General features: G+C 42.7%; 1 protein-coding gene across 1 annotated transcript in view; it reads right to left on the bottom strand.

The window, feature by feature from the left end:
* LOC140196215 (sodium/hydrogen exchanger 9-like) overlaps positions 1-17,123 on the bottom strand; it is a 574,106-nt gene that overhangs the window by 469,522 nt on the left and 87,461 nt on the right. Inside the window, exon 3 of the mRNA XM_072255022.1 lies at positions 2,607-2,684. Coding sequence (XP_072111123.1) covers positions 2,607-2,684 — 78 coding nt within the window. The remainder of the gene's footprint in view (positions 1-2,606; positions 2,685-17,123) is intronic.

Genomic DNA, 17,123 nt, shown 5'->3' with positions numbered 1-17,123 from the left:
GGCATGGAACAGTAGGCATTCCTAATTGAAGTATAGCAGTGATCAAGCGTTTTGGAGCCCTTGGTGCTGCACGTTATATGCTGATGATAACTGGGCAGAGAGTTCTTCACAAAATCACATATTTTACTCCCATACCTATTGTAGGAGAATACTCCTTGGCCCAGTGTAATTCATTGTTCCAATTCCTGATGATACTGGAGTCTAGGATAGACGACTACCTTAAGGATTGGCTGAGATGGAAAGCAAAGACCCTGGAAGTGGAAGGAGTTTGGCTGATACAGCCCATTATAGAAAATACCTCATACTGCATTAAACACAACTTCCACTAACATTACAAATTAGATAGGGCCTTAAGAAGATAGCAATAACCTCTTTCATCTTGTCCTTCAACCAGGATGCATTTCTATAAAGGGCACCCAGTGATATCCTACAGGAGCAACTAGATATTTGTTAAAATCAGGAATGTCACTGAGTTACTCCCTTACACAGCCTAGGATATTAGCGATCATTATTCGGAGGGTGAACAGTGCCGAATAGCATAATTATGGATGAATTAAAATGAGAACCAGTCCTCAGGAAATAAAATCTGTACACAATTTAACTTCCAGTTGATACTTTGTGGATAGTAAAAGCAATCACTGGGTGCGGGACATTCCCAGTCTCATTGAAACTTCAAAGGGGAAGACAATAGCTGAACGATCCTGTTGTTGGAATATTGTTAAAGGTGTGACTTTGCCACTTAAACCACAGTTCAGGACAGGTTTGTTTTGACAATCAGCCTTCCGATTAGTTGTATATTCATGAGGCATTCATCCTTCAATACTGACACTCACTACACGATGGAGGAACTCAGCAGGTCAGGCAGCATCCGTAGAAAAGATCGGTCGACGTTTCGGGCCGGAACCCTTCATCAGGACCCGGCCCGAAACGTCGACCGATCTTTTCCACGGATGCTGCCCGACCTGCTGAGTCCCTCCAGCGTGTTATGAGTGTTGCTTTGACCCCAGCATCTGCAGATTATTTTATGTTCATCATCCTTCAATACTGTAACAAAAGGGGTATATTTTGAGTGCCTGCAGTTTGTACTCAGAGGCCTTAGGAACAGACACTATATTGAATATTCAAAACATGCTGGAGGAACTCAGCAGGTCGGGCAGCATCCATGGAAAAGATCGGTTGACGTTTCGGGCCAGAACCCGGTTCCGGCCCGAAACGTCGACTGATCTTTTCCACGGATGCTGCCCAACATGCTGAGTTCCTCCAGCGTGTTGTGAGTGTTGCTTTGACCCCAGCATCTGCAGATTATTTTATGTTTATTGAATATTCAAAGTGGTTCTGCTAGTTGGAATGTGTTATTATTATAATTCTGTATTCAAAACGTTAAAGTTAAGTAGGTGATTACAGCATTTGAAACAATGGTCATCGTTTATTATCATTGTGTTGAAGCATAAAACATCCCGTCAGGAGAGTGGGATTATTTTGGATTCATTCTTCCTCTCCCTCTCCCCTCCACTGTGTAAATAAAGACTTACATTTCCCAATTACACCTTCCATGTGGTTCAGTTTTAGTCAGTCATAGCATAGGACATAAGGCCATGAGCTGTGATCAGCCAAGCCAGTAGACAATGGAATTACAAGCAACATACACAGAATGCTGGTAGAACACAGCAGGCCAGGCAGCATCTATAGGAAGCGGTATAGTCGACAATTCATCAGGACTAACTGAAAGAAGAAATAGTGAGAGATTTGAAAGGGGGATGAGGAGATCCGAAATGATAGGAGGAAGACAGAAGGGGGAGGGATGAAGCTAGGAGCTGGGAAGTAGATTGGCTAAAGGGAAACAAAGCTGGAGACATGGGAGAAAGAAAGGGGGAGGGGAGCACCAGAGGAAGATGGAGAGCAGGCAAGGAGCGATTGTGAGAGGAGGAGAGAGAGAGAAAAAGGGGGGTGGGAAATAAAAAATGAATAAATAAATAAAATAGGGGATGGGGTAAGAAGGGGAGGAGGGGCATTAGTGGAAGTTAGAGAAATCAATGTTCATGCCATCAGGTTGGAGGCTACCCAGACGGAATATAAGGTGTTGTTCCTCTAACCTGAGTGTGGCTTCATCTCGACAGCAGAGGAGGCCATGGATTGACATATCAGAATGGGAATGGGATGTGGAATTAAAATGTGCAGCCACTGGGAGATCCTGCTTCTTCTGGCGGACAGAGCGTAGGTGTTCAGCAAAGCGGTCTCCCAGTCTGCGTCGGGTCTCACCAATATATAAAAGGCCACATCGGGAGCACCGGACTCAGTATATCACCCCAGCCGACTCACAGGTGAAGTGTCGCCTCACCCGGAAGGACTGTCTGGGGCCCTGAATAGCGGTGAGGGAGGAAGTGTAAGGGCAGGTATAGCACTTGTTCCGCTTATGGAATTACAGTGGAATTCCAGTGGGTCCCTTCACCCACTACATACCAGCTGCATCAGTTCAAAATGGATGTTTTAAATGTGCTTTGATTTATAAGAGCAGTAAATGTACAGTATGTGTAAAATTAACTTAAGACAACCTTTTTAATGATAAATATTAATGTTCTTTAGAAAGTAAAGGACACTATTCTCACCTTCTTCAGACTATATCCAGCGAAAAATATTATTGGAGGCAAGAGGACATTGAAGAAAATTTCTGAATCAAACGTCACCTGAAAAAAAAGGACAAGGTCAAGATGTATCAGTTCAGGTTCCCATCGTCAGTGGGGAGTAATCATAGTCTTGTGCCATATGAACCAAGTGGAAAATTAGATTTTGAATAGCATGTCTAGTGATTTACACAGTGTTGAAAGCATCCAATTAACCAATTAATAGGAGATACACCTCATTGACTTTTGAGCCAGTGGGAATCCTGTAGCAGTGGAAGCTCATAATTTGCGTTAAAATATAAATGCAACAAAAATAATATTACATGAGCAGGAACATCCACTCAGCAGATTTGCCAGTAGTATTTATTGCATCAAGCTCCTTCTTTATACATGCGTAAGTGCTAATACTTCAAACTTTAAATTCTGGTCAATCCTACGATAGCACAACGTGATTCAACCTCACATCTTTCTAACAATGTACTCCTGGAAGTTAATTAAAGAGGAAGTTTTCAAGTGATGATCAGAGGCACGTACAAGAAAAGCACAGCTTTAACATTTCCCTGCTGCTTAATTAAGTCAACCAATTTCTTCTACATTAACACTGCTGAGCTGTTCTGGAATCTGCAGGAAATTCTGAAATTGCAAAACCTTAGAGGGATACATATTTTTCACACTTCATATTTGGAGGTTCTGGCTGCTGTAGTATTGGACCTCTCCACTGAGGTTTATCTTCTTTATCTTACACTGACACATACTGTGTTGTTACTTTCTTCCATTGTATTCCTGCAATAGATTGATTAGCACTGGAATCATTCCCTCTCTTGGCTCATACATGCCTGGCTAAAGAGACCATTTTTGAAGATATGCCAGCATTGAGTTTCCAATGATTAAAGGTTCAAAGATTCAAAGGTTCGTTTACGAGCAAAGTATACATGCAGTATACAACTCTGAAATTCCTCTTCTCCAGATAGCCACGAGACAAAGAAAACCATGGAAGTCAGTTCAAAGAGGAACAGCAAACCCACCCACCCATACACAACAGAAAGGACAATAACACAATAATTAACCCCCCCCCCGCAGCATAGAATGCAAGAAGATCATCCCCAAATCCCCTCCTTCACACAAAAAACTAACAAAAACATTGATCCCTAAATCCCCCTCCCCCACACAAAAAAACTAATACAGGTGTAACAAGAACATCAAACCCCAAACCTCCCTCTCCCCCCCACACAAAGAACAATGAGAAAGATTGGGTGATAACACAGAATATAAAAACTATAGTTATAGTTATAGTCATAGTCATACTTTATTAATCTCGGGGGAAATTGGTTTTCATTACAGTTGCTCCACGAATAATAAATAGTAATAGAACCATAAATAGTTAAATAGTAATACGTAAATTATGCCAGTAAATTATGAAATAAGTCCAGGACCAGCCTATTGGCTCAAGATGTCTGACCCTCCAAGGGAGGAGTTGTAAAGTTTGATGGCCACAGGCAGGAATGACTTCCTATGACGCTCAGTGCTGCATCTCGGTGGAATGAGTCTCTGGCTGAAGGTACTCCTGTGCCCACCCAGTACATTATGTAGTGGATGGGAGACATTGTCCAAGATGGCATGCAACTTAGACAGCATCCTCTTTTCAGACACCACCGTCAGAGAGTCCAGTTCCATCCCCACAACGTCACTGGCCTTACGAATGAGTTTGTTGATTCTGTTGGTGTCTGCCACCCTCAGCCTGCTGCCCCAGCACACAACAGCAAACATGATAGCACTGGCCACCACAGACTCATAGAACATCCTCAGCATCGTCCGGCATATGTTAAAGGACCTCAGTCTCCTCAGGAAATAGAGACGGCTCTGACCCTTCTTGTAGACAGCCTCAGTGTTCTTTGACCAGTCCAGTTTATTGTCAATTCGTATCCCCAGGCATTTGTAATCATCCACCAGGTCCACACTGACCCCCTGGATGGAAACGGGGGTCACCGGTACCTTAGCTCTCCTCAGGTCTACTACAGCTCCGTAGTCTTTCTCACATTAAGCTGCAGATAATTCTGCTCACACCATAAGACTGAAAAAGCCCAGAGTCCAAATCCATAAATGCAGAACCTCGATAACATCCTCCGACATCATTGAAAGAGAGAGGTACTGCTTGAACCACCGAGCACAGTGATAGGTTACACAGGCTCTTTCTCCAGCAGCACAGCGATCCCATCAGCAATCAAAAGGCAGGTGGTCGCCGCTAAACCCACGCTCACCTCCCGCATTCACCTCAATGTTTCAACCTTCCTCGTCCCTTTAATCAATAGAAGCTTTAATCGGCAAAATGGAGTCAAACATCGGCTCACGTCTTGTCTTGGAGTTTCTTCACCTCAAGGCTCGTGTTCGCTTTCCAGGATCTTTTCGGAGACAGCAAAGTGCTGGATCACTCAATCAATCTCCAAACTGTAGATCACAGGCTCTAACAGTTCCAGAGAGACATTTAGGATGAAAAACAGACATAAAAAAAGTGAAATAATCTGTTTTGTGGTCTACACAGAAGATGTCAACTGAGGGAGCATTGAATGCAAGAGCCATCTTGACCAGAAGATATTGCTTTGAGAGTAGGAGAGAGGAAAGGATATTACGAAATGGGAATAATAAAGGGAAGATAACACCACTTATGCTGCATAAGATCCTCTGGATGATTAGAAAGCATCCAAAGACTGAAATTATTTTCTTAACATTCCTTTCAAATTAACTTATGATACACATTGAAAAGCCATCACGAAAATCCCCTCAGTGTATCCAAAGGCACCTAATTGCAACCTATTATCCCAGTATAGTAATTCCACTAATGTCAATATAATACAGTATTTATTATGTTCATACACACTTTTGCCTCTCAGTGTACATGTCCTGAGTCGTAAATGTTTCATCCCAGACAACAGATCTTCATTCTACAGCTCACTAAAGTCTCATCCTTGGCCATGCACTCATGGCCTTAAAGCCCCTTTTCCCTAGATAGCAATATGTAAGTCCTGCCTCTCATGCTAATCTATCCCACTACTCATCTGACTAAAGCTAAGTTATTCCAAAGCAGACCCTCTACTATCTGCAAGTCCCCAAGTTTTTGCAGTTTTGGTCTCTTCAGATTCAGGATGTCTTGATCTTCAGTACAAAAAACATCCCCATGTGCCATGGGACCATCAGCTCCTTAATCTAAACCCTTGGGGAGAACTGGAGATAGCCAATTTCCGCAGTCTCCAATACTGATGAAGACATTCTGGGACTCTCAAATTTTTACAGCAGGTGGTGCGGATATGATGAATGTACAGGCTGGTAGTTCACCAGGCTGTGTTCCCCTTCTATCATTTATACAGTGTTCTGTGCCCACATCACTTGGAGATAATGTTCAAGTGTTCCTTCATTATGTTGAGTCACCATGGACCAGGAATTCCATGGAGGAGAAGGGGAAGGAGGTTCTGTGAACATCCTTGAAGCATAACATTTGTCCCTTCCCAGGACAGAGCATGGAAGAGTGTTACAGGGTCTCATCCTAAAATATCGATAATCCCTTTGCCTCTATGTCTACTGCTTAACCCACTGAGTTCGACCAGCAGTTTATTTTTTGTTCGAAATGTCAGCAAACATAACCCCATGTCTCTGTAGAGCTTTGAAAATTGTGGCTGTTTCAGCGTCTGCTGTTGTGCATGTGAGTGTCATGGCCTGCTGCGTGGAGACAACTGCACACAATTATAGCCTCAGTGGCTATCAGGTCACTGACACTGGTTCACTTATCCTCCTGTGAATTCACAACATTTTCCAGAGATGGTTTGGTGCTCACTCTCCAATTCCTTGAGGTGACTGCAGGAGGTAGTTGAAGTTGAAGAAGCACATAGGAAGGCATGTATCACTGCTGGCTGGTAGATCATATTCTGCAACAAATTTGAGGTCTTGAGACCGAAACATCCTCTCCCTTAAGTGACCAACCGCTACACTAGAGCACTGAAAGTGATGGTGTATTTTATCATTGGCATCCACTTCTCTGAGAGGTGCCTCGCAAGTTAATGGGAAGAAGTCCACATTGTCTAGGGCTTCGTTGTAACTCTCACAATAAAGATGTACAAAGCACAATTCAGGCAAAGTTGGTGGAGGACCTTAGTCTTACAGATGGTGAGTGTAAATTGCATATCCTTATTTGCTTCAGTGAAAGAGGCAGTGATGGCTGCTCTGTGGGTTTGTTACCCAAGTAGTTCAGTTCAGTCACTGAAGTTAGTATGACCCTAGTTCTGGAATTAACGTGGTTTAGCTTGAGGACTTTTCCCATTGACTGGAAGAAGTTGGTACCAGTGAGGATGCAACAAAGGCAACATCCATCAGACATTTCACAAAACTACTTTAATCACTTCTTTTACTTCTTCTTTCAAGGACTGTTCTGCTACCATTGGAACCCATAATCTACATTGTAACGGTGTGTTTATGGGCCAATTGAATGATCTGGCACTTTGCTGTCTCTGGGGAGGTTTGGTGAGGTTTTGAGTGAAATGTGCAGTCTGGAAGCCAACAAGCCTTGAGACTTGGCCCAAGCCCATGACTGACTCCATTTCTCACCAATTAAAACATTGAGGAAGGTTGAAATCAACGAGGGCGAGAGCAGAAGTTGAGCAGGTGTCCAGCACCGTCTGCCTGCTTTTGACCAGACTGTCTCTCACCCTCTCGTTTGCTGTTGCCAGAGGAAGGTGTCTGCTAGTAATTAGTCTTTCTCTCTCATCTGCTGCTCCAGGAGGATGGTGCTTACGATCGATTGATTTCTCACTCGACATTGTCAGAGCCTTGTGTTCTTTGGCAATATTTAATAGACACAGATTATGGATTGGACACTGTGGTTCATGTTTTGGTGTGTTTCTGGCTGCTTCTTTTTGTTGCTCTTGCGCGCAATTTTGATCAAGGTGGACTTGCTCTGCAGCCTGCATTCAACAAATGATACAGCCCTGGATTGAACTGAACATTCCTGGACTGTTTCAATGACTTTTGTGTTCAAGGATTTATATTGTGTTTCTCGCTCATTTTTTTGCCATTTGTGTGATTTCTTCTTTTTTTTGCATGCTGGGGGTTCAATGTTTTTCTTTGAACCGGTTCCACGGTTTCTTTGATTTGTGGCTGTCTGTGGGAAGACAAATCTCAGGGTTGTATACTGCATACATACTTCGATAATAAATATACTTTGAATCTTCGTATCTTTCATCTTGTAGATGAACTCCACTCCGACAAGAAGCCTGAAGGTGACAGGGTGCAACTTGCAGTAAAAAGGATTGAAAACAAATTGGTAATGTAGTATGGTGGTTGGCATAACGCTTCACAGCATCAGCGACCACAATTGGGGTTCAATTCCTTCTGCCGTCTGTAAGGAGTTTGTACATGATCCCCATGACCGATGCTCCGGTTTCCTCTGACATTCCAAAGATGTACAGATTAGAGTTGGCGAGCTGAGGGCATGCTATGCTGGCACAGGAAGCATGGCAACACTTGAGGGCTGCCCCCAGCACAGTCTTTGGATTGTGTTGGTCCTTGAGGCAAAACAACACGTTTCACTGGTTTGATGTTTCAAAGGACACGAAACAAACAAAGCTGATCCTTAATCACCAACCTCACAGTAAACTCTCATCACAGGGTGATGCTGAATGAGGAGGCCGATCTTTTGGGAATGCACCCAGCAGTAAAGCACACCTGTTACATAATGCAGCCTTTCTTCAAAACAGATGAACCAAGTCCCAAGTTAGAGAGCGTCAGAGTCAGTGTAAACTCAGTACTAAGCCAGAAGATGAGAATGATCCAAGAAAACTCCTCAGCATAAAGCCAAAGTACAGCTCTTTACTCCAGTTACACTGGTGCCTCATATAAACTGAAGAGCATGAAAACCTTTGTCCCATTAAGTTAACTCCTATTATCCAATGAGACTACAGCATAAAGCTCCCCATTTTTTAAAAATGAGGACACTTGACAGATACAGTAACAGAAGATGAAGATGCAAAGGCTTCATTCCTCTCTGTGGAGAATGAGAATGAGAATCAGGTTTAATATCACCGGCATATGTCGTGAAATTCGTTAACTTTACAGCAGCAGTACAATGAAATACATGATAGATAAAGAGAACAATAAAAACAGAATTACATTAAGTATATGTAAGGGTTTTTTTCTTTCATATTACTTGCTAAGGCTAATAAAATGGCTTCTCTGTGGTGTTATAATAAAATGGCTTCTTTGTAATGTTCAGTGCTGAGGTAAGGGGATCTCTATAGCAGCATGTTTGGGTTATAATTACTGATAACGGGAGTTGTATTCATTTGCTAACCAATTGGATAGATGTTATTCTTTCTTGTGTGTCTGTAAGCTGTTGTCTGCGCAGGATTTGGGAGAGAACGCGCCACAGGGAAGAAGAGAGTAGACGCACCCGAAGAGATGCAGTGACCTGGTGAGTGGAGCGAATCCTGAGCAGGGGCTCGGGACCCGACAGAGTTCGGAGGAGATCCAATGGTGGAAAGTGGATATTGCGTGAGCTCCAACGGCTTATTTGTGCACAGAACTGATAAATTTACTGACTTGGCATCTTTATTTTATTTTATATTTTGGTTCTCTGCTAACCCCATAGTTCAAGTAAGAATTATAAAATCTTAATTATTTAACCGCATCTGTGTATGGCTTGTCATTACAGGGTACTGATTTGAAACAGGGGACACATCGCACAGCATTCGCCCAAACGAGAGTTCTAAGGTTTGGCCGGGCAGGGGAATATCACCCCGCGATCATGCCACTAGGTAAAGCGAGGGTTACATATATAATTAAGTATATATTCTTTTTTCTATTAAATAGTTAAATTAAAATAAGTAGTACACAAAAACAGAAATAAAGAAACGTAGTGAGGTAGTGTTCCTGGGGTTCAATGCCCATTTAGACGACAGAGGGGAAGAAGCTGTTCCTGCATCGTTGAGTGTGTGCCTTCAGGCTTCTGTATCTCCTTCCTGATGGTAACAATGGGAAAAGGGCATGTCCTAGGGGACTGGTTGTTTAAAACAGGTATGTCACAAACAAGAGAAAAGCTGCAGATGCTGGAAATCCGAGCAACACACACAAAATGTGGGAGGAACTCAGCGGGCCAGGCAGCATCCAGGAAAAAGAGTACAGTCGACGTTTCGGGCTGAAACCCTTTGACAGGACTTGGCCCAAAACTTGACCCTTTGGTCCAAAATGTCAGCTGTAGTCCTTTCCTAGATGCTGCCTGGCCTGCTGAGTTCCTCCAGCATTTGTGTGTTTCATTATTTGTTTATCTAATGATCAAAGAATAATAAAATTCAATACTACTTTTAATCAGCCACAGACAGCATCCTAAGATTTATCGGACTATCCATCTTCTAAATATATGGAACATGATCATTGTTACCCAGGGAAGCTACCAGATCAGCAACGTTCAGTGTAAATGATGGTAATATTTAAAATTGCATTCCACTGTGCACTATTGGGAAATAGGCATTAACCTATATATTTTATGTGAGCATCTCTGATTGGAAATCCAAGTCAAAATGTTGCCATTACCTCATTACAAACCTTTCACCCTGGATTTTCAGCTGAAAGACAATTTAATGAGCATGAAGTCATTTAGTGAAATCCTTCAGGTGGTACGGTGATTAGTGTAGCCTTAGAGCTACAGAGACCTGGGCTTGATCCAGTGCTATTCACATAGAGTTTGAACATCTTCTCCATGACTTGTGTGGTTTCCTCACGACATCCAGTTTCCTCTCCCCTAAAGACATGTGAGGAGCTTGATTAGATATGATAAAGTTCCCTTTGGTGTAGGTGAATGTCATAAGAGGAATTGATGAGCATGTGAGAGAGAATAAGCTGCAAGGGAATAGAGGAATAGGACTGACTGATGGGATTGCTCTGCTAAAACAGACATGGTCCAGATGGGCCAAATGGCCTCCTTCTATATCTTAATAAATTGAAGAGTCTACCATTATTAGAAACTACATTACCAGGAAATATGCAAAAGCCCATCAGGCAGGTACTTACATTCAGGAGGTCTTTTTAAAATTTAAATTCTCTTATTATCTGTCACTTTTACTTTAACAACATGGAGGAGCAAAAGAAAGCCCCTGCACTTCTTAGCTTAATGGACCCAAGAACGTACAGTCTCTTACGCAACTTAGTAACCCCTGCAAAGCCAGCAAGCAAGATGTTCGACAAAATTGTTACAATTTTACAAAATCACTTAAGCCCTAAACCACTGGTAATAGCTGAGAGATGTAGCTTTTACAAAAGGATCCAGTCAAAAGATGTATTTCTGAATACTTTGCAGAACTGTGCAAACTTTCCCTGTACTGTGACCTTAGAGATGGAGTTTCTGATGCATTAAGGGACAGGCTTGTATGTGGCATGCATAGTCACAGCTCTCAAAAGAGGCTACTGGCAGAAAGAGACCCAACCTTAGAACGGGCATTGACCACTGCAATATCATTAGAGACTGCAACAAAGAATGCAGCAGAACTACAGAAAAAGAGGACAGAGTGTGAAATGCACAAAACATCCCTGAATTGTATTAAAAAAATCAAAGATGTTATCGATTGCAAATCCTCCAATGATGCAAATAGCTGTTGGTTCAAAGAAAAAGTCTGCAGAAAGTGCCACAGACAAGGTCACACAGAGATAATAGGCAAGGCAGACAAAAAACTCAACTGAATGAAAAGTCTCAAACACAAAGCTAAACAAATGCATAAAGTTACCAAATATAAAACAGAATCAGACAACATAGGGTCTGAAAAAGAGGAACTGTCATGCATAGTATAACTGAAGCAGATCACAAAACTATATGGATCACAATAGATATGCTCAGTGCAAATCTGAAAATGGAGCTGGATATAGGGTCAGCTTTGTCCATAACTCCGGAGACTAACTACCACAGACCATTTTCTAAGATACCATTAGAGATGGTAAAGTGATGTTAAAGACCTACACAGGTGAAAAAGTGTCTCCCAAAGTTAAACTGAAGGTAAATGTCACATATCGAGACCAAATACAGCAGTTGGAGCTTTACGTATTGAAGAATGGAGGGCCAGCACATTTCTGATGTGAATAGTTGAGAAAAATTCAACTAGACTAGTACTCAATCAAAGTTCTCAGTGTCGTATCAACAGGCAACTGCAGCCCAAATGGTAGCACTAACCAGAAGCTGTCACAGCTGCTTAGTGTTATTCAGAAGGTGTTTGAGAAAGGAAAAGATAAACAGATCGAAGACTTGGCCAAAAGCCGTTCGGAGTGCCAAAAAGTTCAAAATGCCACCCCGCACCCCCAGGCAGTGTTACGCACCAGGAGCGGCAGTCTTCACCAAGGCAAAGAGCACATATTGACCCTGCAGGGCCATTCATGCGCTCTGTGTTTCTGAGTGCTGTGGATGCTCATTCAGAGTGGCCGGAGGTTATACCAATGGAGTCAACCACCTCAGCAAATACTGTCTCCACTCTGAGGACAACCTGTGCCAGAAACAGTTTAGCAGAACAAATTGTGAGCGACAATGGACCACATTATGTGTCAGAAGGATTCCAAATGCTCATGAAGAAAAATGGCATCAGCCATTTCAAGTCAGTTCCTCAACACCCAGCAATGAATGGGTTAGCTGAAAGGTTTATCCAAACACTGAGAATACCAGGTCCAAGTGCAAACTCAGGAAATGACAAAAAATACTTTGGAGGCTTTGTGTGGAGGATCAATTATGAGATCAATTTGAAAACACTGTGTCAACTGTATGGAGCTAATGTTGTGCAGTATTTGTTTCTTCATTGCAACACTTCAGTCTTTATTGATCAGTCTAGAAGCTTTGCTACAAGCTACAGGACACATTAGAGGAAAACTGCAAATGATTCCCTTCGCTCACTATACTCCTGCTGAACTTACCAATGGTCTCAGGTACAACCGACTGTGCTTTGTGTATCTGCAACACTGAGAGTGTGCCGCCTGGTACCCTACTGGATGCAGAGTGCAGGCGTGACTGGATCGGTGCTAAGGCTGCAGACAGGGAAGGGTGCAAGGATGGCGATCGTCTAACAGTTTGCTGAAGCGGGTTCAGGATGGGACTGATGTTTGACGTAAAGGGATTTAGAATGGGAGCATCCCAAGAGCAGTAGGGATGTTACAGACTTCAGGATTTTCAGTGGGTTGATGCTAGGCTGTAGGGAAATTAAGGCGGATGGGACCAATCTGTGTTGTGTACATGGCACAAGGCTGAGAGCAATGATTGAACTTTCTTGTTGGTGTCCCAGACGAGTGCTAGGTTTGTAAGACATTGTTGTTCCAGGGACATTCACTGACAGACATTCCTAGAACAACATGGTCAACATTCCCTGGGAATGCTCTAAAGGAAGGGGGAATTGCATTCGAAGTTGTAAAGGTGTCAGATGATACTCACTTTCTACTTACGAGCATGAGACTAAGCACAGCTCCAATGCCGTGTTTTGTTTTGATGACAACACCACTATCGCTGGCCAAGAGGAGCACAATTAAATTTGTTTTTCTTTCAGATGGTGCCCGATTTGCTGAGTGTTTTCAGTATCTTCTGCTTTTGTTTCAGATTACCAATATCTGCTGTTTTCATTTTCTAGATAATGGTCATGACTCCCAAAAAAAAAAATTGCAGGATGTTGCTTATTTAGAAAAGAGAGAGAATAAAATGGAGTGGAGTGTTGTACTTATTAGAATCACATTAGGACAGCAGACAAAAAGGACATGGCTACAGGAAGGGAAAAATAGAAGCTATGCAGATCATAATGAGTAGAGATAAAGGGTCAATTGCGCCAACAGACAAATGCAAGAGAAATAGAAGAACAAATTCTCAGTTCAATTTGGAAAATGAGTAAAAACTGTCGACTAATAACCAGATGGGATATCAAGTAGCACAAGGTTAATTGAGCTGAACTGGTAGGTAAAGGGAAAAGATTTCCTACTACATGAAACAGACTCCATTCTTACCAAATGTATAAAAATGCCAACATGGGAGGATTTGTTACTGGATTTGGTAACAGATAATGAACCAGAACGTACAACTATTTGAATATATAGGCAAGTGACTGTAATAGCAAAAGGTTTTAATATGGTAATATAGGACATAACTATGGTGACAACCAGATTAACACTGAAGAAAAGCCAATTTTGAATGGTTCAGCATAGAAAGTAGAATGGTAAAGCAGACTACAAATTAACAAACAACAATGTACAACAACAGAGAGAAATATTTAAAACCAGATAACAGAATACAGGGAATATGTGTCCCACTGCAAGAACAAACAAAGCACTCATAGTCCCTGTGGATGAATACTGAAATACTGACATGGGAACAGCTGAGGGTAAGAGGCAAGCTGTCTGTGCCCAAATTTCAAATGGTTGCCCAACACTAAATTTCTGAAGCAGGTAAAAGGAAGAATAGAAAATAATTCAGGCAATTTCTCCCCTCCCCCAGGTTAGCAGATCTCAGGATGAGAGGTGCATGCAGGAAGGAGGAGGCAGGAAGGTCAGAGACCCCTTTAAATACACAAGTCAGTGAGTCTGGAATTCAAGGCTGGAGTTTAAGCAACACTCACAACATGCTGGAGGAACTCAGCAGGTCGGGCAGCATCCGTGGAAACGATTGGTCAACGTTTCGGGCCGGAACCCTTCGTCAGGACTGAAGAGGGAAGGGGCAGAGGCCCTATAAAGAAGGTGGGGGGACGGTGGGAAGGAGAAGGCTGGTAGGTTCCAGGTGAAAAACCAGTAAGGGGAAAGATAAAGGGGTGGGGGAGGGGAAGCAGGGAGGTGATGGGCAGGAAAGGTGAAGAAAGAATAGGGGAAAACACAATGGGTAGTAGAAGGAGGCGGAACCATGAGGAAGGTGATAGGCAGCTGGGGGAGGGGGCAGAGTGACATAGGGATAGAGGGGGAGGGAATTACCGGAAGTTGGAGAATTCTACATTCATACCAAGGGGCTGGAGAATACCTAGATGGTATATGAGGTGTTGCTCCTCCAACCAAGTCTGGAGTTTGGGGTCCCATCATCAGCAAGTCCTGGGGTCGATATTGAAGATCAAATCCCGGAGATTGATTGGAAGTCCTGAAGTCAAGGCTCAGTGGCCGAGACTCTGGGTATGTGGGACAGCAGGTCCATTGGGGCTGGAGGCCCCAAGATGTACTATCTTGGGGTATGAGAAAGCATGGTGACACATGCAGACTGCCCCATCCTCAGGCTGTGTTGGTTCTGAACACAAACGATGCATTTCACTGTATGTCCTGATGTACCTGTGATAAATAAATGAATCTGAATCTGACGTTTCAAAAAGGCTTTCAAAAGGTTCCCCATCAAAAGACTAAAACGATCACAGAATGTGGAGATACAAGAGATTGCAGTTGCTGGAATCTGGAGCAACAATACAGCCTGCTGGAGAAACTCTGGATAAAGTAGCAACTGAGAGAGAAAAGACAATGTCAGTGTTTTGGGTCAAAACCCTTCACCAGGACTTGTGATGCAGAAGAGAATATGGCTTCAAGGGAATGCCGAACATTATGCACGGGATTCTTACATATACTCAATCCAGGTACACGTTACTTGATCATGTAATTCTGATTTAACAATAATTTTGACAGCATATCTCTAGATGACATGCAGTTCTGAAATATATATTATGATTTTTGTGAAGTAAGATTTGAGAAAATGCAACCAATATCTGTACGACAATTTAGTACAATCGCCTCTTCATTGAAATTGTCAATGCCATATTGGTATTGCAAGTAGCTTCTACCTTGTTAACAATGCTTCTGCTCACTATCCTTGGTAAGCAAAATAAACTCAATGACATGGCAATAAAGATAAACGCTCTCTTGTGTCACCTCATCAAATTGTCCCATAAACCAGTCAACAGAAAAACAGCAGTATTCCCAAGCATTATCGTATAGACTTAATCGTTTGTTCAGATAAGCATGGTCCTCATCTGTCATAGTCATTCAAAATGACTTTGCTCCTGGTGATATACTAGTTTTATTTTAGTACCTTATGATTCTTCTTTTTATAAAGGTATATTGTGAATTCGTTTTAGTTCAGATGCTTTCCTTTTGGATGACTCGCTGTAGATCTGCCTGTTAGTGCTTCTACAAGACCGACGGTTGCTGAACCCAAATGCTTGTGGGTCAGCTTTGAATGGCCCAAGGCCCTACTTTACAGTCAGCCCAGCTACACTGCTGATTCTTGTCACAACACACAATTACCATCATTGTAGATTCACAGAGCACATCTTGAAATGTTTCCTCACAAATTTTAATAATGTTTCCTCTTTGAAGAGCAACCTGGCTTTGAACTGCATGCTGTTCACATCTACTGCCCATGCTTCTGAGAGTGCTCTTCTTTGAGCAAATGCTCAGAAATGGCTTATATTTTAACCAAGGCACTCAAGGACATTCCACTTCAAAGCTCCATTTTAGACTCCCCCTGTGAGTCCAGGGAAATCAACTTGATAGCAATAAGCCACAAACCAGATTAGAAACATAAACTATAAGGGTATTAGAAAATATGAAGGCCAAATTGTCACTGGTTTTGATAAGTATATGGCATTCTGAAGCTGATCATTCAGGTCCATGCCAACGTTTTCTTCCATGTGAACTGCCAGCTTATCACTACTCAGCCCATCACCCCTACTGGGGCAGAGGCCGCTGACAGGAGCTCGCTAGATTCCCCTGTCCTCGGCCAGTTCTTCAAGTTGCACAGTCAAAGGGCAGCACAGTAGCGTGGTGGTTTGCACAACGCTTTACAGTACCAGAAACCCGGGTTCAATTCCCACTGCTGCCTGTAAGGAGTTTATATGTTCTGCCCATGACCATGTGGATTTCCTCTGGGTGATCCGGTTTCCTCCCTACCGGTTAGTAGGTTAATTTGTGATTGTAAATTGTCTCGTGATTAGGCTAGGAATAAATCGGGGGATTGTTGGACGGCGAGGCTCAAAGGGCCTATTCTGCGCTGCATCTCAATCAATTATTAAATAAACTAACAGTTGTTCCGAGGTGTAGCCTATCGGGAGGGTTTAAACTAATTTACGAGGAGGATGGGACCCAGAGCGGTAGAGCAGTGAAAGAAGTACATGGAGTAAAGCCAGATGTAACATATAGAGAGGCTTTGAGGAAAGAGAAGCAGAATAAACGGTGTAAAGACAATAAGGTAGAAGGGCTGAAATGTGTGTACCTCAATGCAAGAAGCATCAGGAACAAAGGTGATGAACTGAGAGCTTGGATACATACATGGAATTATGATGTAGTGGCCATTACAGAGACTTGGCTGGCACCAGGGCAGGAATGGATCCTCAATATTCCTGGATTTCAGTTCTTTAAAAGGGATAGAGAGGGCGGAAAAAGGGGAGGAGGAGTGGCATTACTGGTCAGGGATACTATTACAGCAACAGAAAGGGTGGGTAATGTAGCAGGATCCTCTTTTGAGTCAGTATGGATAGAAGTCAGGAA

Source organism: Mobula birostris, chromosome 4 (genome assembly GCF_030028105.1).
Source record: "Mobula birostris isolate sMobBir1 chromosome 4, sMobBir1.hap1, whole genome shotgun sequence".
Lineage (NCBI taxonomy): Eukaryota > Metazoa > Chordata > Chondrichthyes > Myliobatiformes > Myliobatidae > Mobula > Mobula birostris.
Note: the sequence above shows the minus strand (reverse complement) of the source record. Positions and strands in the feature narration are given on the sequence as shown.